General features: G+C 48.3%; 1 protein-coding gene across 1 annotated transcript in view; it reads left to right on the plus strand.

The window, feature by feature from the left end:
- EML6 (EMAP like 6) overlaps nt 1-24,150 on the plus strand; it is a 275,854-nt gene that overhangs the window by 246,452 nt on the left and 5,252 nt on the right. Inside the window, exons 29-40 of the mRNA XM_087863403.1 lie at nt 452-530; nt 2,984-3,113; nt 4,686-4,784; nt 5,422-5,442; nt 5,810-5,983; nt 16,192-16,400; nt 17,234-17,391; nt 17,960-18,074; nt 19,663-19,851; nt 21,294-21,466; nt 21,878-22,040; nt 23,637-23,740. Coding sequence (XP_087719529.1) covers nt 452-530; nt 2,984-3,113; nt 4,686-4,784; nt 5,422-5,442; nt 5,810-5,983; nt 16,192-16,400; nt 17,234-17,391; nt 17,960-18,074; nt 19,663-19,851; nt 21,294-21,466; nt 21,878-22,040; nt 23,637-23,740 — 1,614 coding nt within the window. The remainder of the gene's footprint in view (nt 1-451; nt 531-2,983; nt 3,114-4,685; nt 4,785-5,421; nt 5,443-5,809; nt 5,984-16,191; nt 16,401-17,233; nt 17,392-17,959; nt 18,075-19,662; nt 19,852-21,293; nt 21,467-21,877; nt 22,041-23,636; nt 23,741-24,150) is intronic.

Below are 24,150 nucleotides of genomic sequence, written 5' to 3' on the forward strand. Positions count from 1 at the left end.
AACATAGGCGCATCTCTGCCTGGAAAATAGCTGGTGGGTTCAGGAAGCACAGCCTCTTTTTTCTCATTCTTAGGCTCCTCTTTCATTTGAAAATCAGCCCCTCTGGCTCCTGTGTTCTTCCTGGCTCCCAGGAGGTAGAGAGCCTGGTCCCTGACTATGATGCTTTAGATGTGGGGAAGACCATCCCAGTGCCTCTAAATCCAGGCCCCATCATGTGGGACCCTAACGTCAGAATCTAACCTTTTCCGGGGGAGCAAGAGAGGGAGCAGGACAGAACAAAGCCAGGTGGAGGGTCTGCTGAGTGGGGGAAGGGAGAGGGGACCCTGGCACTGGCCTTAGCTGAACCCCGGATGAGCAACCTTGCTGCCTTTTGTTCAACACTGTATTTTGTTTTGTTTTTCTTTTTGTGTTTGTTTGGCTTTTTTTTTTTTTTTGTCACCCTCTATTCCAGACCGCCTGTTAGCAGAGCAGCTCCCCAGCCTGAGAAACTCCAGAAGAACAATATCACCAAAAAAAAGAAACTGGTTGAGGTGAGGAGGTTAAACTATTTTGTTTTTAATCTGATGTCAGTGTTCTAAGACATGCCTGGTGGACATCACTATCTGCGTGTTCCGTAGGCATCTTCTAGTAAACCTGAATGGATCTGCTGGGTCTCTCTTGTCCCCTCTCCCTCTGACGTAGCACTGTGGCCCCAATCCCAGGGAATCACACCCACTGGGTCATGTTCCTTCAGCCCTGTCACCGAGTCCTCTCAGTACTAACTTACAAATGCCCCACATCCTTCGAACCTGACTCCTTTCCCCCAGACCTAGTCCCACTCGGAGATGAGGGGAGACACAGGGGGAGTGCGAGCTTATTCACTGTCTCTAATGTCATGGGAGCACTCGCGGGGAGCTGGGGACTGTGTACGTACTTCCCACGACGTGTTTCATGCACCTTTCATACCCATGAGGAAGGTAGTATTCTTGTTTTCATTTTACAGATAAGGACATTAGCTCTCAGAAGTTAAGTGACTGAGTAGGTCCCATGCCCAAGATCTCCAAGCCAGGAAGTAGAGAGGGATTTGAACTCAGTTGTTCCTACTTGAGGACTGCCGCTCTGTGGACCTTCTCTTTTCTAAGAGGGTTTCTGCCTTCAGAGTCCCCTCCCTCTCTGACACATAGTCTTGCTGCCCACAGAGTTCGCAACTCTTCATGCTTCACCACAGCTTTAAGACCCGGGAGATTCCCACAGTTTCCTCGGGGGGGGGTTCAAGTGCATGGTTTCAAAAACACTAACCCAGGACCGCCTTCCAGCTTCAGCACCTGTGATTTGCCACCACACCTCAAATCTCCACCCCCAAACCCATTACTTAACGTTCTGGGACGCTGCCGTGGGCCTTCAGGCCCCTGTGTTTTAGAAGGCGCCTCCTCTTCCCTCCCTGCACCCTGGTCTCTCCAAGCTCTTCTCTGGCATCTTCTCTGTGCAATCTTCCCTGATTCTCCTCATCCTAAACCCTCCTACACTCCCTCACACAACCCCCTCATCTGCAGCCCTTGTCACACACGCTACCTCCATTATTTCTCACTCATCTATCCCTCCTACTACACTGTGAACTAAGGACAGAAGAATCCATCTTAAATTTTTTTTTTTTATTGGAAAAGAAGGACTAATTGGAGGGATTTATCATGGAACAGAGTGCAGGTCAGAAGATGCAGCTGAGCTTTAGGAAAAGACAGGATCCCGAAGCTGAGGAGCCATCATAAACCAAGATGGTGCCTCTTTCTGCCCGCCAAGGCCCTGTCTGTCTGATGCATTTTTCTCTTTTTCTGGAGACTTCTTGAACTATTTTGGTAGATGATGGTTATGACCCAGCCTCCGAGTTTCTCTCTCCTCACTTCGTTATGACAGCCAAGCCCACCAGTGTCCTCAATTCTAAATTCCTGGGAGAAATCATCTGACTGTCCCCGTTTGACTCAGTGTCCCACAGGATGAGGGGTCTCATGTTACACATGAGCTCCTGGGAGACACATGGGGTTGGGGGAAGGCTGAGATGAAAGGAGGAGAAGGGCTCTCTAGGCAAGAGAGACTTCAAACACAAAATTATAAAGATACGAAAACTCATGGTATGTGGGCTAAATAGACAATTCAGCTTGACCGAGGGGTACAGGGCATGTGTGAGTGGAGGTGAGTATGCCAGCTTAGGAGTTTGGGCTCTATCCCCTATGCAGTGAAAGTCAGTGACTATTCTGGAGTAAGGAGGGGTTGTGGTATTTTAAAACAATCTGATGTTTGCAACCGATGAGCTTTAGAGAGAGAAAAGTCAGGGAACCTAGAATCAGGGACCCACAGCTTATTCTTGTACCCACCCCCCCCCAGTACCGTGCCTGGCCCAGAAGAGCTACCAACGGTACATGTGCGTCATAGCGCGTTAATAACTGATCTGAGCTCAATCGGCCACTGCTCTCTGTCAGGAGAGACAAGATGGAGGAAGAGAAAGACTATAAACCCAGAACAGTATCTTGTTGTTGGGAAAAAATGCAAAAGATGTAGACAATTTGTAGGGCAAGCACCAGGCAACAGAATGAGCGTGGTGTTCGCCTCAGTATTCTCTGCTGGTCCTGGTGGCGTTCCTGGGGATCAAAGCAAACCTCTGGGCCACCATTCCCTCTCCTGAAGAGTGCCTGCCAAGGTCACCTCTGTAGGGCATCAGCCAGTAGGCCTGCACTCACCTACACAGCCTGGAAGCTTATCTGGCCTATGTAGAAGACTCCCTGTAGTTCTACCAGTGAGCCTTGTCCCCCTCGCTCTTCAGGGAATTCAAGAAAGGGCTGCGTTTTCTCCTCAGCTAGCCAAGAAGCAAGATGTTTTCAGCTTGGGGTTGGCTGTCTCACCAGCCGCGCGGTTCCCGTGAGGTAAGGGGCTGGCTGCCCCCAGAGCGTGGGCTTGTGGCCCTGCTCCTGCTTCCTCTGAGGGCTGCTGTCGTCTGTGTGTGGGAATGTAGGAGCTGGCTCTCGACCACGTGTTTGGCTACAGGGGATTCGACTGTCGCAACAACCTGCATTACCTGAATGACGGCTCGGACATTATCTTCCACACGGCGGCGGCTGGCGTGCTGCAGAGCCTCTCCACGGGTAACTGCGTGACGTGGCCCCAGGCTCCCCTCCGAGGGCAGGCCCTGCTTCCTGCCCTCTCTCCCTGTGTGCCTTCCCCCTCTTGAGATGCCCCAAAGCTGGTGCATTCTTGGCCTCTGTGGGAGCCATTCCTCTCAATTCCAGAAAGTCCTAGAAAGTGTGGCGCCCACGTTCAAAGGTCAAAGCCCTCTTCCTTTCTAACAACATCCTGCTGTCAGCCCCCGGGGGGAGGTGTCCACATTTCCATCAGCTGCTCTGAGGCTGGGAGGGATGGACGGGAGCCAGAAAGAGGGTGTGGGGAGTGGAGAAATTCCTTGCAGCCGGTTACCAAGAACAGAGCCCAGGGGAACTTTGCTCATTAATTTTTCACAGTGACCAATTTTTTTTAATGTTTTTTTATTATGTTAGTCACCATACAGTACATCCCTGGTTTCTGATGTAAAGTTTGATGATTCATTAGTTGCATATAACACCCAGTGCACCATGCTATATGTGCCCTCCTTACTACCCATTTTTTAGCAGCTCAGATTTTCAAGTTTAGCTTGCTTTGACTAGTTGGCCAGAAGAATGAGAACGCCTAAACCATAAGCAAAACACCCCAAATGTCCTTTCACTGCAGGATGACTCAAATTAAACAAGTAGTTGAAAAAGAAACACCGCAAGCCGAAAGAAGCGTTCAGAAATTAATTTGATACCCATACCTTTGCCACCAGATTTAAATGCGTTCACATCTTGCCTTATTTGCTTCACATCTTAAAACAAGCCCCCTTCCTTTTTTCAACTCTTCATGCTCCTTCCCAAGTCTGCACACTTGCTTATGCGTACATTTTTAGACAGTGAAGTCACTGAGCGCCTAATGATTTGTCTTTTGGGGCCTTGAGAGTTTCTATACGATTTCTCTTTTTCGTGTGACCATATATCGTTTTAGTAGCAATGAGCTATTTGTCTATCAGTGCTGTCATTTACCTCTAGTCCTTGGGCCTTTGGATGGGATTACAGTTGACACCTTGGAAGTCGGCAGACCCGTTTGCCACAGTCGCTGATAACGTATTTCTTGTCCTTTCTTCTACCTCCTGTGACATACGTTGAGTGAGGGCATGAGGAGGTGAAGACCTCACCTGTGCCATCTAGGCACCCAAATGGATTGGTGCTTTGAGAACTAAGGAGGATTTGAAAGAGAGTCCCTAAGTATTTTCCTGTTCCATAGCCTTCCCTTTCACAGGGGTAAGTGGTGCCATTTTGCTCAGTTAGGTAGTAACTCTGTTATCATTTTGGACCCTGGAAGCCTTGCACTTGGACTGAGCTCTGGACCCCCACAGGCAGCGGGAGGGGTTGCAGGGGAGCTGACAGGTGCTAGAGAATAGACTCCAGCTCTTCTGTCCGGCCTGGAACAGAATACGTAAATGTAAAAAATGGTTTCCCAGCTCCCCAGGCATGATTCTAAAATCGAGAACTTGGGGCCTTCATCGCTCACTTTTACAAGGCATTTGCAGATGCTGCATAATGCTTCAAGGTTGTCCTGAGAGGTCTGCACATCCCCCTCCCCTCACTCTCCTGTGTCTCTGCCCCTAGGGAGCCAGAGCTTCTACCTGGAGCACACGGACGACATCCTCTGCCTCACGGTGAACCAGCACCCCAAGTACAGAAACGTGGTGGCCACCAGCCAGATAGGTAGGAGGGTCCTGCAGCCGCCGAGCTTTCCCCCACCCGAGCAGGGATGCTGCCTGATGGGCAATTATCTGGAAAGGGAGCGGGCGGGTTGCTGACATCTACCCTTTCTCGACGTTATCCTTTGAGCCCTGAATATATCTGTGTCACCTGGGTTGAAATATTCAGTGATGGGTGATTCTGAGGGATTGTAAAGTCAGACCAGAGCCTGATATTCCAGATAAACGGGTGCCCCATCCCTGTGGACTTGTGGGGGTAATTTTTCAGATGCCAGGGGTCAGATAAAGAGCCCCGTGTCTGCAGCCTGGGACTGTGCTCTGTCAGGGCGGCTTGCAGTTTGCGTGCCTGGCTCTTCTGGACCCTGGGAAACTGTCAAGGACAAATGTGAACTGATTCACATTTGTGAGAGGTTGTGTTGTGGTGGTGGTTGTTTTTGTTTTGTTTTGTTTTTTTTGTCGTTTCAAAGGCAGTTTTTACAAACCTATCCTTCTGCTTGTGTTCATTGAACCCATGTCCATTTTCAAGTTTAATTTGGAGCTTCCCGATGCTGCTGTTAAGTGCCTCGCTATTAGAAACGTGACTTATTTTAGCCGTTGTCTTCCCTTGACGCTTCCTCATTGCCATTGTCCACCCACCGCAGTTGATAGGACGGAGACCCCAGGTAAGGCTGCTCCCTCTGTGGGTAGTGCAATCTGCACTGCAAAACCGTGTCGCTGTCGCGTTTGCCGATTGTATCTGGCGAAACTGCGGATACAAAGCATTGTGCTCACCAGTTTCCTTTGTATAAACCCCTCTGCAAGTGTGTGCGCTGGACACAGGTGCCCCGAGGCCTCCGGCTCTAGAAGCACGGCACATGGGTCTCGTCGTCTGTCACCGCTGGCCCAGTCAGGCTGGAGGTCCCTGAGGCCCAGTGACTGTAAACCCCCGAACACTGGTCTTAGAAAGGCTTTGGGGTGAACCTAAGCGTGGCCTGGGCCCCCCACCCCTGTTCTGCAGCCTCAGTTCTGTGTCCTGCCTCCCACCCTCAGGGACGACGCCTTCCATCCACGTCTGGGACGCCATGACCAAACACACCCTCTCGATGCTGCGCTGTTTCCACTCAAAAGGGGTGAATTACGTCAACTTCAGTGCCACCGGGAAGCTCCTGGTGTCGGTGGGCGTGGACCCCGAGCACACCATCACCGTCTGGCGTTGGCAGGAAGGTAAAAGGAGCGAGGCCGTCTGTCCCTCTGGGAGGCTTGCTTGTGGTGTGTGCGGGGCTCTCTCCGAAGCCCACCATGGGCACTGCTGTGGGTCAGCAGGAGCCGGGGTCTCTGGATCTGAGAGAAACTGCCCATCAGACCCCTGGACCCCATGGCCAGGGGAGTCCCTGGCTGGTTGAGTGAAGAGTCTGTGGGCACTCTCTGCTGGCAGCCTTCCTCCTCAGGGGGAAGACTGCGGCCTCCTCTGTCTCAGTCCTAACTCCCTTCCCACCCAAATGTCCTTGTCCTTGGCATTCCTTCCATGACCTCCAGATCCCCCTGCAGCCTGGTCACCCTGGTTGCCTTATTGCAGGAACTGGGGCAGGATCTTACCACCACGGGCTCAGAAATACTTTTTTTTTTTTTTTTTTTGGCATTTTAACTTTTTTGAATTGGGGATTCACCTTATAATCAAGTTTTACATTTAATGTAACAGGATTTCTTTCTTGCCTCCTCCAACACATATGCGCGCGCGCGCGCGCACACCACACACACACACACACACATACAGGCTGCTACAAAATTTATGTTCATGTTAGAATCAAAGATGTGCAATCTTTCAAGTGTATTCTCAGGTTGGCAGAAGAGATCCAATTAGTTAAGACGTTAATGAGGTCTGTCTCCAGCCGGGCAGCCTGTATCTGGGGCACGCTGAGCCAGGCACGCACAAGAAGTGGCACTTCTCCAATTCAGGGCTTCTAGACACTCATTATCTCAGCACCTCCCCATGGAGGGAGCTAGAAAGATCTGGGAGCTAAGTTCCAATCCCTCCTGAGCCCCCACGTGAGAAAAAGAGGTTGGAAACCTGCAGGCTTTTATGATGAGACTCGTTCATCTTATTCTGTCCATTTCTCATTTTCTTGTTCATTGGTGCATTGTGTCCAAATGGCCCCATAATCTATGTTTTGGGGCTGCGGCTTCATTTCCTGTCATGTCGAGTTGATCTTAAATAGACTTAGCCCCTGATGAGACATTGAGGGTCTTAAACGATAGACTTGCAGCCTCGTAGCCTCATAGCCTCAGAAGGACCGGTCCAGATCCACCCTGTGGAGTGGTCCCTGCAAGTGGCCTCCTGACAGGCTGACCCCCATCTTCGGCCAAATTCTTGCAGGAAGGTGGCCCACGTCACTTCCCAAGGCAGCCCGCCCGCTGCTGGAAATCACTTATAAAGCCCTTTCTTGCGAGGGCCTGACTTGCTTCATTATGCCTTTCTTCTACGGCACTGACTCGAGGGTCTGCAGCGGCCAAGCCCAAGGCTGTGCCTGGTTCCTTGGAAGAGAGTCGTCTGGTCGAGCCCTGCACACAGGCTAGTTTTTCAGTTCAGGCCCACTCTCCTCCCTTCTGCCCCTCTGGGCAGCACCTGCTCTGGCCCTGCCCCAGCTCAGACTCCTGCTCACCCGGGGCGCCTTCTGACCTCCAGAGGGGGGACTGGTAGAGCCAGGACTTTGAAATAAGCTGTTATTTTTTTAATTTATTTTTTAATTTTTTAAAAAAACTATTTATTTATTTGACAGAGATAGTGAGAGAGGGAACACAAGCAGGGGAGCTGGAGAGGGAGAAGCAGGCTTCCTGCTGAGCAGGGAGCCTGATGCAGGGCTCGATCTCAGGATGCTGGGATCATGACCTGCTGAAGGCAGGCGCTTAGTGACTGAGCCACCCAGGCACCTCTAAATAAGCTTTTATTTGTTTTTTTCTTTATTTTTTTAAATTTTTTAAAATATTTAAATAATTTATTATGTTAGTCACCATACAGTACATCCCTAGTTTTTGATGTAAAGTTCCATGATTCATTGCTTGTGTATAACACCCTGTGTTATACGCAAGTGCACCATGCAATACGTGCCCTCCTTAATACCCATCATCAGCCTATCCCAATCCCCCACCCCCCTCCCCTCTGAAGCCCTCAGTTTGTTTCTCAGAGTCCAGTCTCTCATGGTTCATTCCCCCTTGTTTACCCCCCCTTTCTTCTTCCCTTTCTTCTCCTACCGATCTTCCTACTTCTTATGGTCCATAAATGAGTGAAACCATATGATAATTATCTTTCTCTGCTTGACTTATTTCACTTAGCATTATCTCCTCCAGTCCCGTCCATGTTGCAGCAAATGTTGGGAAATCGTTCTTTCTGATAGCTAAGTAATATTCCATCGTATATATGGACCACAGCTTCTTAATCCAGTCATCTGTTGAAGGGCATCTTAGCTCCTTCCACGATTTAGCTATTGTGGACAATGCTGCTATGAACATTGGGGTGCATATGGCCCTTCTCTTCACTACGTCTGTATCTTTGGGGTAAATACCCAGTAGTGCAATTGCTGGATCATAGGGGAGCTCAATTTTTAACTTTTTAAGGGACCTCCACACTGTTTTCCAAAGTGGCTGTGCCAACTTGCATTCCCACCAACATAAGAGGGATCCCCTTTCTCCACATCCTCTCCAACATTTGTTGTTTCCTGCCTTGTCAATTTTTGCCATTCTAACTGGCGTAAGGTGGTATCTCAATGTGGTTTTGATTTGAATTTCCCTGATGGCTAATGATTTTGAACATTTTTTCATGTGTCTGTTAGCCATTTGTATGTCTTCATTGGAGAAGTGTTCATATCTTCTGCCCATTTTTTGATTTGATTATTTGTTTCTTGTGTATTGAGTTTGAGAAGTTCTTTGTAGATCTTGGATACTCATCTTTTATCTGTAGTGTCATTTGTAAATATCTTCTCCTATTCCATGGGCTGCCTTTTAGTTTTTTTGACTGTTTCCTTGGCTGTGCAGAAGCTTTTTATCTTGATGAAGTCCCACAAGTTCATTTTATCTTTTGTTTCTCTTGCCTTTGGAGATGTGTCATGAAAAAAGTTGCTGTGGCTGATGTCAAAGAGGTTGCTGCCTATGCTCTTCTCTAGGATTTTGATGGATTCCTGTCTCACATCGAGGTCTTTCATCCATCTGGAGTTTATCTTTGTGTATGGTGTGAGACAGTGGTCAAGTTTCATTCTTTTGCATATAGCTGTCCAATTTTCCCAGCACCATTTATTGAAGAGACTGTCTTTTTTCCACTGGATGTTTTTTCCTGCTTTGTCAAAGATTAGTTGCCCAAAGAGCCGAGGGTCCATTTCTGGGTTCTCTATTCTGTTCCATTGGTCTATGTGTCTGTTTTTGTGCCAGTACCATGCTGTCTTTGAGATCACAGCTTTGTAGTACAGCTCGAAATCCGGTATTGTGATGCCCCCAGCTTTGTTTTTCCTTTTCAACAATTCCTTGGCAATTTGGGGCCTTTTCTGGTTCCACACAAATTTAAGGGCTGTTTGTTCCAGTTCTTTGAAAAAAGTCATTGGTATTTTGATCGGGTTGGCATTGAAAGTGTAAATTGCTCTGGGTAGCGTAGACATTTTAACTATGTTAATTCTTCCGATCCATGAGCATGGAATATTTTTCCATCTTTTTGTGTCTTCTTCAATGTCTTTCAAGAGTGATACAGATCCTTTCAAGAATATAGATCCTTTACGTCTCTGGTTAAGTTAATTCCAAGGTAACGTGTGGTTTTGGTGCTATTGTAAATGGGATGGATTCCCTAATTTCTCTTTCTTCAGTCTCATTATTCGTGTATAGAAATGCAACTGATTTCCGAGCATTGATTTTGTATCCCACCACATTACTGAATTGCTCTATAACTTCTAATAGTTTGGGAGTGGATTCTTTTGGGTTTTCCATATACAGTATCATGTCACCTGTGAAGAGAGACAGTTTGACTTCTTCTTTGACAATGTGGATACCTTTTATCCCTTTTTGTTGTCTGATTGCTGTTGCAAGGACTTCTAGTACTATGTTGAATAATAGCGGCGAGAGTGGGCATCCTTGTCGTGTTCCTGATCTTAAGGGAAAGGCTTCCAGCTTTTCCCCATTGAGAATGATATTTGCTGTAGGCTTTTCATAGATGGTTCTTATGAAATTGAGGAATGTACCCTCTATCCCTACACTCTGAAGGGTTTTAATCAGGAAAGGATGCTATATTTTGTCAAATGCTTTTTCTGCATCAATTGAGAGGATCATATGGTTCTTTACTCTTTTCTCGTTGATATGATCTATCACACTGATCGATTTGCGAATGTTGAACCACCCTTGCATCCCAGGAATAAATCCCACTTGGTCATGGTGGATAATCCTTTTAATGTACTGTTGGATCCTATCAGCTAGGATCTTGTTGAGAATTTTGGCATCCATATTCATCAGGGATATCGGTCAGTAATTCTCCTTTTTGATGGGGTCTTTGCCTGGTTTGGGGATCAAGGTAATACTGGCCTCATAGAATGAGTTTGGTAGTTTTCCTTCAGTTTCTATTTTTTGAAACAGCTTCAGGAGAATAGGTATTATTTCTTCTTTGAATGTTTGGTAGAATTCCCCGGGGAATCCGTCAGGCCCTGGACTCTTGTTTTTGGGGAGGTTTTTGATCACTGCTTCAATCTCTTCAGAATTAATCAGTCTGTTTAAATAATCAATTTCTTCCTGTTTCAGTGTTGGTAGTTTACAGGTTTCCAGGTTTCCAGGAAGGCATCCATTTCTTCCAGGTTGTTTAATTTATTGGCATAAAGCTGTTGATGAAAGTTTCTAATGATCCTTCCTATTTCATTGGTGTTGGTTGTGACCTCTCCCCTTTTCATTCATAATTTTATTAATTTGGGCCCTTTTTCTATTCTTTTGAATAAGTCTTGCCAGTGGCTTATCGATTTTATTTATTCTTTCAAAGAACCAGCTTCTAGTTCTGTTGATCTGCTCTACTGTACTCCTGGTTTCTAATTCATTGATTTCTGCTCTAATCTTGATCAACTGCTTTCTTGTGCGTGGATTAGGCCTGTTCTTCTGTTCCAGCTCCAGCTTCTTAAGGTGAGAATATAAAAACTGCATTTTAGATTTTTCTATTCTTTTGAGTGAGGCTTGGATGGCTATGTATTTTCCCCTTAGGACTGCCTTTGCAGTGTCCCATAGGTTTTGGACTGTTGTGTTTTCATTCTCATTGGTCTCCATAAATTGTTTAATTTGATTTTTAATTTCCTGGTTTACCCAATCATTCTTGAGCAGGATGCTTCTTAGTTTCCAAGTGTTTGAGTTTCTTCCAAACTTTTCCTTGTGATTGAGTTCCAATTTCAAAGCATGTGGTCTGAGAATATGTAGGGAATAATTTCAGTCTTTTGGTATCAGTTGAGACCTGTTTTGTGACCCAGTATATGGTCTATTCTGGAGAAAGTTCCCTGTGCATTTGAAAAGGATGAGTATTCTGTTGTTCTGGGGTGTAGTGTTCTGTATATATCTATGAGGTCCATCTGGTCTAGTATGTCATTCAAAGCTCTTCTTTCTTTGTTGATTTTCTGCTTAGGTGATCTGTCTATTGCTGAGAGTGGAGTGTTGAGGTCCCCTACTATTAACGTATTTTTATCTATATGTCTCTTTATTCTGGTCAAGAGTTGGCTTGTGTACCTTGCTGCTCCCCTGTTGAGGGCATAGATATTTATAATGGTCATATCCACTTGTTGGATACATCCTTTAAGAATAATATAGGGTCCTTCTGTATCTCTAACTACAGTCTTTAGTTTAAAATCTAATCTGTCTGATATGATAATTGATACCCCAGCTTTCTTTTGAGGTCCATTGGCATGAAAAATGGTTTTCCATCCCTTCACTTTCAGTCTGGATGTATCTTTAGGTTCAAGATGAGTCTCTTGTAGACAGCAAATGGATGGGTCATGTCTTTTTATCCAATCTGCAACCCTGTGGCATTTATGGGAGCATTTAGGCCATTTACATTGAGACTGATTATTGAGAGATATGATTTTAATGATGCCATGTTGCCAGTAAAGTCTTTGTTTCTATAGATTATGACTTTCTGTTCTGTATCACTCTTGGGGCCTTTTTCTTTTGTAGAACCCCCCTTAATATCTCCTGTAGGGCTGGTTTCGTGGTTACAAATTTGGTCACTTTCTGCCGATCCTGGAAGGTCCTTATCTCTCCATCAATTCTGAATGACAGCCTTGCTGGATAAAGGATCCTTGGCTACATGTTTTTCTCGGATAGAGGTTTTAAAATATCCTGCCAACCCTTCCTCTCATTCCAGGTCTGTGTAGACAGGTCTGATGTTATGCTGATATTTTTGCCTCTGTACGTGAGAAATTTCTTCGCCCTGGCCGCTTTCAATACTGTATCCTTGGATCTAATATTTGCGAATTGCACTATGACGTGACGTGGCGTAGGTTTGTCGTGGTTGACCTTGGGAGGGGTCCTCTCTGCCTCTTGGACATGAATGCTTGTTTCCTTTGCTAGATTAGGGAAGTCTTCCGCTACAATTTGTTCAAATATCTCTTCTAGACCTCTTTCTCCACCCCTCAGGGATGCCGATGATTCTGACATTGGAACTTTTCATTGAGTCAGTAATCTACATTCTTGAGATTGGATTTTTTTTTTTGAGCCACGTTTCTGTTTTAACTTTCTCTTCTACCATCCCATCCTCCAATTCACTAATTTGTTCATCTGCCTCATTCACCCTGGCCGTCAGAGCGTCTAGTTTTGACTGCATTTGATTCATAGCATTTTTAATTTCTGTCAGATTCGCTCTCATTTCCGCCCTTAGAGGTTCTATAATCTCATTAATAATTTCGTTAATATTTTTTTCAAGTCTACACATCATCTTGACCATTGTTACTCTGAACACCATTTCTGATACTTTGGTTATATCCATATCCATCAGTTCTGTGGCAGAGGCCACAGACTCATTATCTTTTCTTTGCTGGGGGGGATTTCTCCTTCTTGTCATTCTGATGAGGAGAGGTTGCTGGGTTGTCCAGAGCCCAAACTATTGACCAGGACCCAGGCCGTGCGCACTTGTTTTACAGGGATCTTAGGGATGTGGGCTTCTTGATTTTTCAGCCTGCCTTCTGGGGGAGGGGCCTGCCGCACGGATACTCAGGCAACCCTGTTTGGGTAGAGTCTCCGTGTCCCCTGCGAGGGGGGATGGGGATGGGCACGCTGTGAGCCAGTATTTCCAGGCTTTTGTTCTCTGGCGGCTTTCCCTGGCGGTCTGCTGTGCCTCTTCTGAGAGTCAGAGCAGCAGCGGCCGAATTTCAGCCTCTGTCACAGAACAGAGAGATCGCAGTCTGCTCTCCACTGAGCTCTCTTGGCCACTTTAACTCTGTTTCTGTTGGTGCTGCTAAAAACCCTGCAGCGTCCCGGGTTGTGCGCCCCACAGCCGGTGTCCTAGCCCTCACTTCCAGGGCCGGCGTGTCTCTGTCCTTTGTGTTTCTAGCACCACCAGCCGCCCAGGGTTCCCGCACGTGCTCCCGAGCTCCCAGTCTCAGTCCGGTTCCAGTGAGTGCACCGGAGCTCCGGTTTTCCATCTGGTCACGTGCGTTCCCCGGCTCACGGTCTCAGTCTGCTGTTTCGTGGGTGCCCGTCTGCGAGTCCGCCTGCTCCCCCGTGCAGGTGGCTACCGTTTCCCAGTGCCCGAATCTGGCGGCTCCCTCCCCCTTCCGTTTATCTTCCGATATCTGTGCGCAGATTCACAGCTCCCCGCTTCGTACCTCAATTCTCAGTGCTGGAGACGTTCATTTGTAGAGATCCAGATGTATCTTCCTGCGTCTCAGGCTGATTCTGTGGATGTTCAGGATGGTCTGGTACCTATCCAGCTTGACTCAGGGGACCGGCTGAAAAAGGAGACCCCTACTCCTCCGCCATCTTTTTTTAATCCCCCTAAATAAGCTTTTAAACATGACCAAGAAAAGCCTTCTCTTCGGGAACTTTCTCCCATTGTCTCTGTTGGAACGAGCCCTTGGGTATCTGCAGAAGGGTTCTGAGCCAGTAATATCTAACGGTTGGTCACCAACCACCAGCTCTTCTGAGCCGATATTGTGTGGTTTTTCCTTCACTTCAGTCCTGCTTAGAGATGATACCGTTTTGAGGGAGGTTTATCTACATTTTGGTTACCGTTAGAGAGTATATCATTCATTCGTCATCTGCTAAAGGACTGTTCTTGTGGGACTCCATTGGTGTGAGTGTGTGTGTGTGTGTGTGTGTGTGTGTAGTTAAGAAACAAAGTTGAGCACAGAATGAGCTTATTATATAAAATGCACGTTGTCAGATCCTCGATACTTGAGTGAAACCTGTTCTGAGCAACGTAGAAGCCCATGCAAGGCGGGACACAGGCACCCCCACAATTAGAGGGGTCCATGGATTAAAACCAGGAAAAAACAGTGGCTTAGAAGACAGTGCAAAATAAAACAACATTTCTCCCATGACTACAGAGAATGATCCTCTGTCTCTTTAGTGCCTCCTTGTACTGCTTCTCCTGTAATCCAGCCGTTCAAATCTGACTTCTGTTGGAGAAGGGAGAGTTGCTCATGTTTTCCTAAGATGTGTAGTATTTTTACTGATAGCTCACAGTACATCTTTGTCTCCTATAAGTGTTGCAAATGTTTTCTCCCTTTGTGGTGTTTGTCTTTTAACTTGGCTTATGGTATCCTTCGGAACTCGGAGTTTTCAAGCCTCTGAGCCCTACGTAGGTAAGGAAGTATTTGTTTTTTGTTTTTTGTTTTTTTAATAATTTTTATTTTGTTCTATTAGTCACCATACGGTACATCCCCAGTTTTTGATGCAATGTTCCATGATTCATTATTTGCGTATAACACCCAGTGCACCATGCAATACGTGCCCTCCTTAATTCCCATCACCGGCCTATCCCAGTCCCCCACCCCCCTCCCCTCTGAAGCCCTCAGTTTGTTTCCCAGAGTCCACAGTCTCATGGTTTCTGAGACTGACTGCCCTGAGCAGTACTGTGTGGGTCTCCCCCGCCACTTCTGGGAAGGGCTTGGGGGCAGGGGGTGAGACTGAGGGCCAAAGGCTCAGCTGCATGAGAATCCACCACCCACCGCCACTCTGCTGGAGAGCCACTTACAAACAAACAAACAAACAGTGAAATAGGTGAAGAGAATCAAGAGAACACTTACTGTGATGAGCACTGAGAAATATACAGAAGTGTGGAATCAGTATATTGTACCCCCTGACACTAATATACCACTGGATGTTAACTGTATTGGGATTTTTTAAAAAATGTCAGTGAGGAGGAGGGGAAGACAAAAAGTACATGTGAGCAAATAGGGAGAGGAGATAATTAAGAGGAAATTGGAACTAAAACATTAAGAATAAGTTCAAAGAAAATGGAAAGAAATTTAAAATAAAAATTAAAAACTCGAAGGCTGAAAAGCAATGCTGAGGTAAACACAGATGGGTATAAGATGTAGGCTGAAATACGAGCCAGCAGGTCTAGACCCAGTGGGGAGAATGTCCACTGCACCAGCGGATGCTCCCCAAACAGTCGCTGTGCTCAGCTCAGCTCTTGGGGCTTCACTTGTCCCAGATCTTTTAATCCTCACAACACCTTATAAAATGGGAAGTCTTATTATCCCCGAATTACAGATGAGCCAACTGAGGCACTGGGGAGTTAAAATAACTTTCCCCAAATTGCTCTACAAATAAAGGGTGGAGCTGGGACTCTCTGAGGACAGAAGTTAAAGCTCCTCAGATGAGTCAAACACATAAATGGGGTTAAGGAAAAAACTGGTAATTAAGTAAAAAAAGTAGAATTTTTAAACCCAAAAACCATGAAAGAAAAAGGAATGTGAAGGACTTTTCTTTTTTTTTTTTTTTTTTTTAAGAACATGAAAGCAGAGAATCTTGGAAAGGAATAGAGAACTGGCTAAAGGAGTGGGAGTCTCCAATTACACTCCAGGGGCGGGTTCAGCTTCCTGTGGGTGGGAATCCTGTGGTGAGTTCAGAGACCAGAGGAGGGGAAATGAAGGGTGCCCTTTGCCCTTTTCTCATATCTGGAAGCTTCCATCTCCGGGGCCATCCCTTCCTTCTGTGTTCCTGGGTGCCTGGATGTGGCTTGTATGGGTGGAGCGGGATGGGGGTTATGTTAGCAGCACTGCTGCTCTGGAAATTTCCCAGCCTCTCTCTCTCCTGCTTGGAGAGCAGTATCTGAGGTGGGGAGGGTGCCATTGAGGAAGAAGACATACCTGCAGTGTACCCTGGGCCTTGCTGGGATGGAGAGCTATCCTGAACTGTACTTCAGTGCCTGGCCCAGAGTATGGGAGGACCCCCCCACCACCACCAACCAACAGACTCTCTCACCCATACAGGAGCCAAGGTTGCCAGCCGAGGGGGTCACCTGGAGCGCATATTTGTGGTGGAATTTCGCCCCGACTCAGACACCCAATTTGTGTCTGTCGGGGTCAAACATATGAAGTTCTGGACCCTGGCAGGCAGCGCCCTGCTTTACAAGAAAGGGGTCATCGGGTCCATGGAGGCTGCCAAGATGCAGACGATGCTCTCCGTGGCCTTCGGTGCTGTGAGTTCCAGCAGAAGCTTCCTGAGAGGGGACCCTGATCCCTGGGCATGGGCATGGGGGGCACCTGTAGCTACGAAGCTGCAAACAGCGAGAAAGCTATTTCCCCATTTTCTCCTTTATTGGCTTACTTGCAACCATTATTCCCTTTCCTTAGCATAGATGGGTGAGTTGACTGTATTTTTCCCCTCAAAATATTCACTAGAAAAGGTTGGGCCCCCACTCAGGGCAGGAGCTTCATCATTCTAGAGGCAGACTGACTTGCAAGGCTGTAAGGCATGGGTTAGGCACAGAGGCTGTGGGACGGATTACCCCCTGGACAGCCTCCCGATTCCTCCTAGCTTTCTTATGCCCCAGATGCCCCAGCTGATGCCTTGCATAGGCTGTGGGGCGCCCTCAGCCAACACAGACTTCTCTGGGGACATTCTGAAACCCAGCCAACTCTGGGTCCTGCAGGTATGGATTTATGCACCTGGTTCATGATCCCACAAAAGTTTGGGCTGGAGTCCTGCCCCATACCCCTTACTCTGCAATCCTCTGGGGCTGGATCCAAGGATGGAAGTTCATTTACATGCAGACTTGCACACAGTGAGGAAGTCAAATGCCCCAAACCAACACAGGAGAGTGAATTTCAAGGCTGGGTGATTTTCTTATCATATGTGCCTCGTGGTCTCCTGCCAAGTCTTTTGCCTTTCCTTAGCACGGAAGGTCAGTTTGAATGTGTGTTTATGTTTCTCTAGCTCTGGTTCCCTAACCGAGGAGCAGGTGGCTGGGAGGGGACCCTCTTGAGGGCTGCTGTGAGTGTCCTAGTATGGAAGGTGTCCCTTTGTTTACAGAACAACCTCACTTTCACGGGTGCCATCAATGGAGACGTCTACGTGTGGAAGGACCACTTCCTCATCCGGCTGGTGGCCAAGGCTCACACAGGCCCCGTCTTCACAATGTACACGACCCTTCGGGACGGACTCATAGTGACCGGTGGCAAAGAGCGGCCGTAAGCTGAAACTCCTCTGGGGACAGCTGGTCTTCTCTTATCGTCTTGGGAGAAAGTGACAGAAGCATTTCCCACTGGGAGAAAAATGGAGATTTTCCTTCTCCCACCTTTTCTGCAGCAGGGAGATCAGTCTACCCTCTCTCCAACCTTTCAGAAGTGCAAGTCAGGGAAAGGGAGAGGTGGCTTCACAGTCGACCCCAGTGACGATGCTGGCCTTCAGGTGTTCCTCTCCGTAGCCCTTTGGGGGACAGGAGGCTGGGGAGGAGGGGAGAGAAGTTCCTGTGGGGACAGAGATGTGAAAATGAAGCAGAGAAACATAAAAACGTTTCTGTTTGTGTTTGATCTGATTAAAACATGGTTTGATATTTTAAATTGCAATCCTCTTTCCTTCTACCATAGTGGCCTTTGAAAGTATTCCAGGAAATCTTCCAGTCCAAATGGTTGTAACCACTCATCCTGCTGGACCCCAGTGGCTGTGACCTTGATGATAGGGACAGGGGACCTGGAGTGTCATGGGCAAGTCTTAGGATGAGAGCCAACATCCTAAGTGCCTCTTGATCCTTTTTAGGACCAAAGAAGGAGGTGCTGTGAAACTGTGGGACCAGGAGATGAAGCGCTGTCGGGCCTTCCAGCTGGAGACGGGGCAGCTGGTGGAGTGCGTGCGCTCCGTGTGCCGGGGCAAAGTGAGTGGGCTGGGCTTCCCCCAGCTGTCCCCTTGGGGCTCAAGTGAGAGTTCAGCCAGACACTTTGCCTGGGCTGGATCGTTGAATCCTTACAACGAGTCTCCGAGGTGGGATTTGCACTGCCGGGTGGCGGGGAAGGAGGGGGAGTTGGCTTCGCAGAATCCAACAGACCCAGGTGCTTCTGAGTAGCACTGGCTCTGTGACCTTGGGTGTGTTACTTAACCTTTCCGTTCCAGCACATGCGTCGTTGTGAGGATCACATGTGTTGTAATGCCTGATGCCTTTCCTCATGCCTGGCTCATAGCACATTCAGGGGATGTTAGCTGCTGTGATTACAGATAATATTATTACTGTAGGTGCAGAGATAGTCAATAATTTGCCTGTGTCCACAGTTACACGGTCAGTAAGGGGGTGGGAAGGGGCCGTCAGACTGTCTGACTCAGGTTTTCAAGTCATACCTGGGCTGAATATCAGAAATAACGTGGGCTTGGGTTTTTTGTTGTTGTTCTTTTGTTGTGTTTTGCTTAAATATGGATGTCCAGGCTCTTGGCCAGAGCTGCCGAATCGGGATCTTAGTCGTGATGTGTGTTCCTTTTTTCCCTTTCTTTTTTTAATTCCCCAAGAAATTCTGAGGTACTTGAAAATAAATCTTAACCTCTGTTTATACCTCGTGTTTATATTTTTGAGTTATTATCAGTCTGAGAATGTGGCTTCTGGATGTTCCTCATAAAAAAAGGCAGACATGACTGGGAATCTCCATAATTAGAAATTGGGAGCTGTGTTTTTAAATAGACAAATGGCAGTCATCCGGTAGGGTAATGAGCCATCCAGGAGGTGAAGGCAGAGCTGAGCCCAGAGCCTGGATGTCATCAGGAGACGGCTTCTTGTTCAATGTGAGGGAGAATTTAGGAAGAACCCGAGCTGTCTGACAGCAGAAACTGGCTGCCCAGCTCTGTAGGGAGCTTGCCGTCTGTGGAATGTTCTGGCAGAGACCAGATGATGGAGAACTCTGCTGACACTCTCATCCAGGGTTGAGGGAGAACAGGAAAAATGAGGGGGAGACGTAAGGCTGGGCGATTGAGTGAACAGCAGAACCCCCTTGGCCCTTCCTGTGGCAGTACGGTTGCCAATAGAGCCACTCTCCCGTTTGCTCTAATTGTGTTCTTCTCTAAGTTATTCTTTAAAATACAGATCCCATCTATTTATTTATTTATTTACCTATCTTCATCTATTTGTCTGCCAGTCGCACACCCACTAGATATCTAGTAGACCATAACACTATTTCATTTTAAATTGCGGCAAAATATAGATAACGTAACAATTTACCATTTTAGCCATGTTTAGGTGTGCCGTCTAGCGGTAGTAAGTACGTTCCTATTGCTGGGCAACTGTCGCCCCCGTCCACCTGCAGAACGTTTTTTATCCCGTAGAATTGGAACTCTGTACCCATGAAGTGCTCACGCCCCTTTCCCCTTCCCACCGGCACTTGGCGACCGCCATTCGACTTTTCTCTGTGAATTGGGCTAGTACGTCATAGGAGTGGGAGCATACACTGTTTATCTTCTTTCTAATGTTTTTATTGCAACAGGGAAAAATCTTAGTAGGAACCAAAGATGGAGAAATAATTGAAGTTGGTGAAAAAAATGCTGCTTCCAACATCCTGATTGATGGGCACATGGAAGGGGAGATCTGGGGCCTGGCCACACACCCCTCCAAGGACATCTTCATCTCCGCCAGCAACGACGGCACAGCCCGCATCTGGGACCTGGCTGACAAGGTGAGGGGCCCTATCTGCCCGGGCTTGGATGGCCGCAGTTGGGCCTGGCCGGAGCCTGGAGGGGAGGAGAGGTCTGGCCAGCGTCAGACCAGAGGTGGGGGATGCAGTGGGTCAGCAATTAAGTTCGAAAGCCTAATAACAGACGTCCCGCTCACACACACCAAGCCATCTGCCTTTTAGCTGTGTGCTCATCCATAACCGTAGTACAGGAGTCATCTGAAAAGGATTTTTCTCTTGTCGTAGAAGAGTCCACAAAACCTTAAAAATAAGGAGATACGTCTTCCCTGGATGAGAAGACTAAAAATGATTCAAAACACCAGATGTTCCCAAATGGAATATGTCAATCAAAATCCCAACTAAGTTTCTCTTGGAGTTTGGAAAAAAATTAAAAATAAAAATTCATCTTGAATAAAAAATAGCAAAGAGTAGTCTGGGGGAAAATTATGGTTACCAAGTCTTATCTGATATTAAAACAAGTAGTTAGGGGGCGCCTGGGAGGCTCAGTCAGTTAAGCGTGTCACCCTTGCTTTCGGCTCAGGTCATGATCTCAGGGGTCGTGGGATTGAGCCCCGCATTGGGTGCTGTGCTGGGTGTGGACTTTGCTTGGAATTCTCCCTCTCCCTCTGCCCCTCCTGCCAGCTTGCTTGTGCTCTCTCAAAAAATTTTTAAAAATTAAAAAATAAAACAACTATTTAATATCTAATAATTAAAATGGTTGGGTTCATCACAAAATAGCCAGTAAATATTTCATTCGTATTTTTAGTGTGAGGATCAAAGAACAGATACACAAAAGCCTAACTATGGTTGTTACAGTCCCGTTAATTTTCATGATTATTTACTGTGTTTATTGTTAACGACGGCTAACATTTAGTGAGTGCCTGCTCACACCAGACACCTCATTAGTGCTCACGGCAGCCTTGCACGAGCAGTATTAATATCACTTCTTTTCAAGTGGGAAATGGGGAAGTTACGCACACGCATCCGGCTAGTGACAGCCAGGCTTCAGGCTTTGAACCAACAGGTGCAGAAAGCTGCCGCTCTTCTCCTGAGCAAGAGGCGGGCCGTCTGAGGCTGGCGGCTCCGGCCGGGTTTGCCGCCTGTTCCTACAAGTAAACCGTGGCGCCCCGGCTGCTCTGGTGCCACGCCGGCCGAGCGCACTGGTCGCCGGACATCGTGGGGGCCGCGAAGCCTGCAGTATTGACTGCCAAGCCCCTTACAGAAACAGTGCGCCGAGCTCTGCCCCGATACGTGTTGACTCCCAAGCTGTTCTAGCTAAAACCTAGAGCCGCCTCGGCTCCTCGGGGACAGTCGCTCTACGAAGCAAGGGGTCTGGAGGCCCAAAGTGGCCGCAGAGACAGCCTGAGCGCTCCGGCCTGGGGGCGGCATCTCCCCGGGAGCCCAGCCTAGGACTCAGGCGATGTTGTTACTTTGTATCGACGTAGAAGCTGCTGAACAAGGTGAGCCTGGGCCACGCGGCCAGGTGTGCGGCCTACAGCCCTGACGGGGAGATGGTGGCCATCGGCATGAAGAACGGGGAGTTCGTCATCTTGCTGGTGAACAGCCTCAAAGTCTGGGGGAAGAAACGAGACCGGAAATCTGCTATCCAAGACATCAGGTGCGTAGCAGGTGGGCTGGGCAGGGAGAAGAAGGGTGGTTGCCATTCCGGAAGGGTCGGGGCTGGACTGAAGAACGCAGCTGGGAGGGTCCCTTTCAGCGAGCCAGCTGTGAAGGAGACTCTCACGCAGGAATTCTTAGACACGTCTTTGCTGATTTCGTGAGAGTTTTACCAAGTAAAAACTACATGTACCGTGCCATTCTGCCTAAGGCTCCGTGTCCTTACTGCCCTGGGGTCGGACCCAGAGAAATTGCTGAGTTCCCTAGAATGTCAGAGAAGGTAACCGTGTGGGAGTCATGAAGTGAGATCGCCCTGCCTTTGAGCCTGGGAGGCCCCTCCCAGCGAGACCTCACGTTTGCGCAGCCCAGACAGCCCTTCTCACGGACCATGCTCTTGGATTGCTTTTTCTAGAATCAGCCCAGACAGCAGATTCTTAGCCGTTGGTTCCTCTGAACATACAGTTGACTTCTATGACCTCACTCAGGGCGCAAGCCTGAACCGCACTGGCTACTGCAAAGATATTCCAAGCTTCGTCGTTCAGATGGATTTTTCAGCAGATGGCAGGTACATCCAGGTAGGTGTCGGCTCTGACGCTCTCCAGGGTAACCAATAATAATAATAATAATAATAATAATAATAATAATAATAATAATGATGATGATGCCAGCCGCAGCGACCACGGTGGCGGCTTATGGTAATTGAGGGCTTGCTCTGTGCTGGGCTGTCCACTAACTTCCTCTTCATAGGAACCCTTTCAGTGCAGTTCCTTTCCCCCGACTTGATTAAGGAAAGGGCAGAGGCCGAGAGAACTGAAGAATGTTGAAGAATGAGAATTCTAAAAAGTAGAGCTGTCCTTCAGTAAGAAACACAGGCAGCATAAGCCCTAATCCCCCTCAGTCCTCCCCTTGCCGCCTCCCCTTCAATGCTTCCCAACATCGGGTTCCCCGGGGCTGTACCCGAGCCTCTGTGGCTTCTCATACGTCGTCATTTCAAATCCACATCTGGGGAGTGTGGCCTGTCCACACTTGGGGCCCGAGCTCTGGGCCTGGAGTGGAGGCTCCTCACTCCCCTGGGGGAACAGACAGGTGGGAAGGGACGAAGAGGGGTCCCACCTTTGGGACTTACAGCTGACTGGAGAACGATGTCTTACCCAGCACTCTGAACAAACACTAGGTGTCAGGGAGCCGGCCTGGAGCTGGACACCGGCTGCAAAGTGAGAGGGCGCCCGTTCATCAACGAGGATTTACTGAGCCCGGTGCCACGCTAGGCTTTCGGGTGGACAGAGGGGGCCTGCTCCCGCCCTCCTGGAGCTTGCCCGTAATGGAGAAGACAAGCGTTAAACAGATAATCACAAAATATACATATAATTGCAAATTGTGATTATGTGCTGGGAAGGAAAAGTACAGGGTGCTCTGAGAGCATTTAACAGGCGCCGAATTTAGACTCACTTCCTCTCCGCACAAGTGATATTTAAGCTGAGGTCTGTGGGATGTGTAGGAGTTAGCCAACAAAGAGAGGCGGGAACATTTTTCCGGGCCATCTGTATGAAGTCCCTGAGGTGGGGAAGATCTCGGCACATTCCATGAACAGCAGGAAAACCTAGGGGGGCCGGGGCAGAGGCACCCATGGGGGTAGAAGGGGCTGCAGGTTTTCTGGAAAAATCTTATCTCCCCCTGGAATATTCTCAAGAAAGATGCTTCAGAAATCATCTACGTCAGTTGGTGTCCATGAGAAGACTTGCCCACCTCTGTACCAAAGGACTTGTTCCTCTGAGAACAGGGATTCCTGAACTTGGAGCATCAGACACCCCCTGGAGGCTTTGTTAAAACACAGATTGCTGGGCCCCCACCCTCAGAATGTCTGGTGTGGGGACCCAAGAATATGTATTTCCAACAACTTTCCAGATGCTGCTGCTGGTCAGGAACCACATTTGGGGAACCACTGCCTTAGGACTTCGGAAAAGAACCAGAAAATGAATGGAAAAATGTCCTGCTCACATGAATTTTGCTGCAGGCTGGCCACAGGCTTTGCAGCCTCAAGCTGAACTTGGATTTGTTGAACGTCCTGGGGATCTGGAGGCTGGGCCGATGTTCTGGGAAACAGCACACCGAAAGGGGAGCCGTTCGAACTGGGGAGATGGTTGATGGACATGGTTGCCTTCTGCCCGCAGGTGTCCACAGGAGCCTACAAGCGCCAGGTGCATGAGGTCCCCCTGGGGAAGCAGGTCACTGAAGCCATGGTCATCGAGAAGATCACCTGGGCCTCCTGGACAAGGTGACTGGACGAAAACACTTCTTAAGGAAAAGGTCACAAGGGAGCCTCTTGGGCCAGGCTCGGTCTCCAAGTTTGCGTGTGGCCAGGATGTGAAGCCGCTCAGAGATGGAGCTGTCTTGTCTTTGGGGTGGGGGTGGTGGGTGTGGTTGGCGGAAGGCTTCTTGGTACCAGTTCAGGCCACTGGCTTTGGTCCGACTGTGGCTTTTGAAATGCAAAGTCCCTCCTTTTGTGTCATCCTCCCAGGGCACAACCGCACCCAGCAAGTGCAAAGGGAATGGGCTCCAGGCTCTGGGCTCAGCGCCCGCACAGCGCTGGGAAGCACTGGACGGCCGACACGGCCGCTTAGCAGCATGAGGAAGGGGGCCTTGCCAGTTCCAGGGAAAGGACACCACCCGGCTGTGAGCTCGAAG

Source organism: Ursus americanus, chromosome 7 (assembly GCF_024610735.1).
Source record: "Ursus americanus isolate L20-20 chromosome 7, mUrsAme1.1.p, whole genome shotgun sequence".
NCBI lineage: Eukaryota > Metazoa > Chordata > Mammalia > Carnivora > Ursidae > Ursus > Ursus americanus.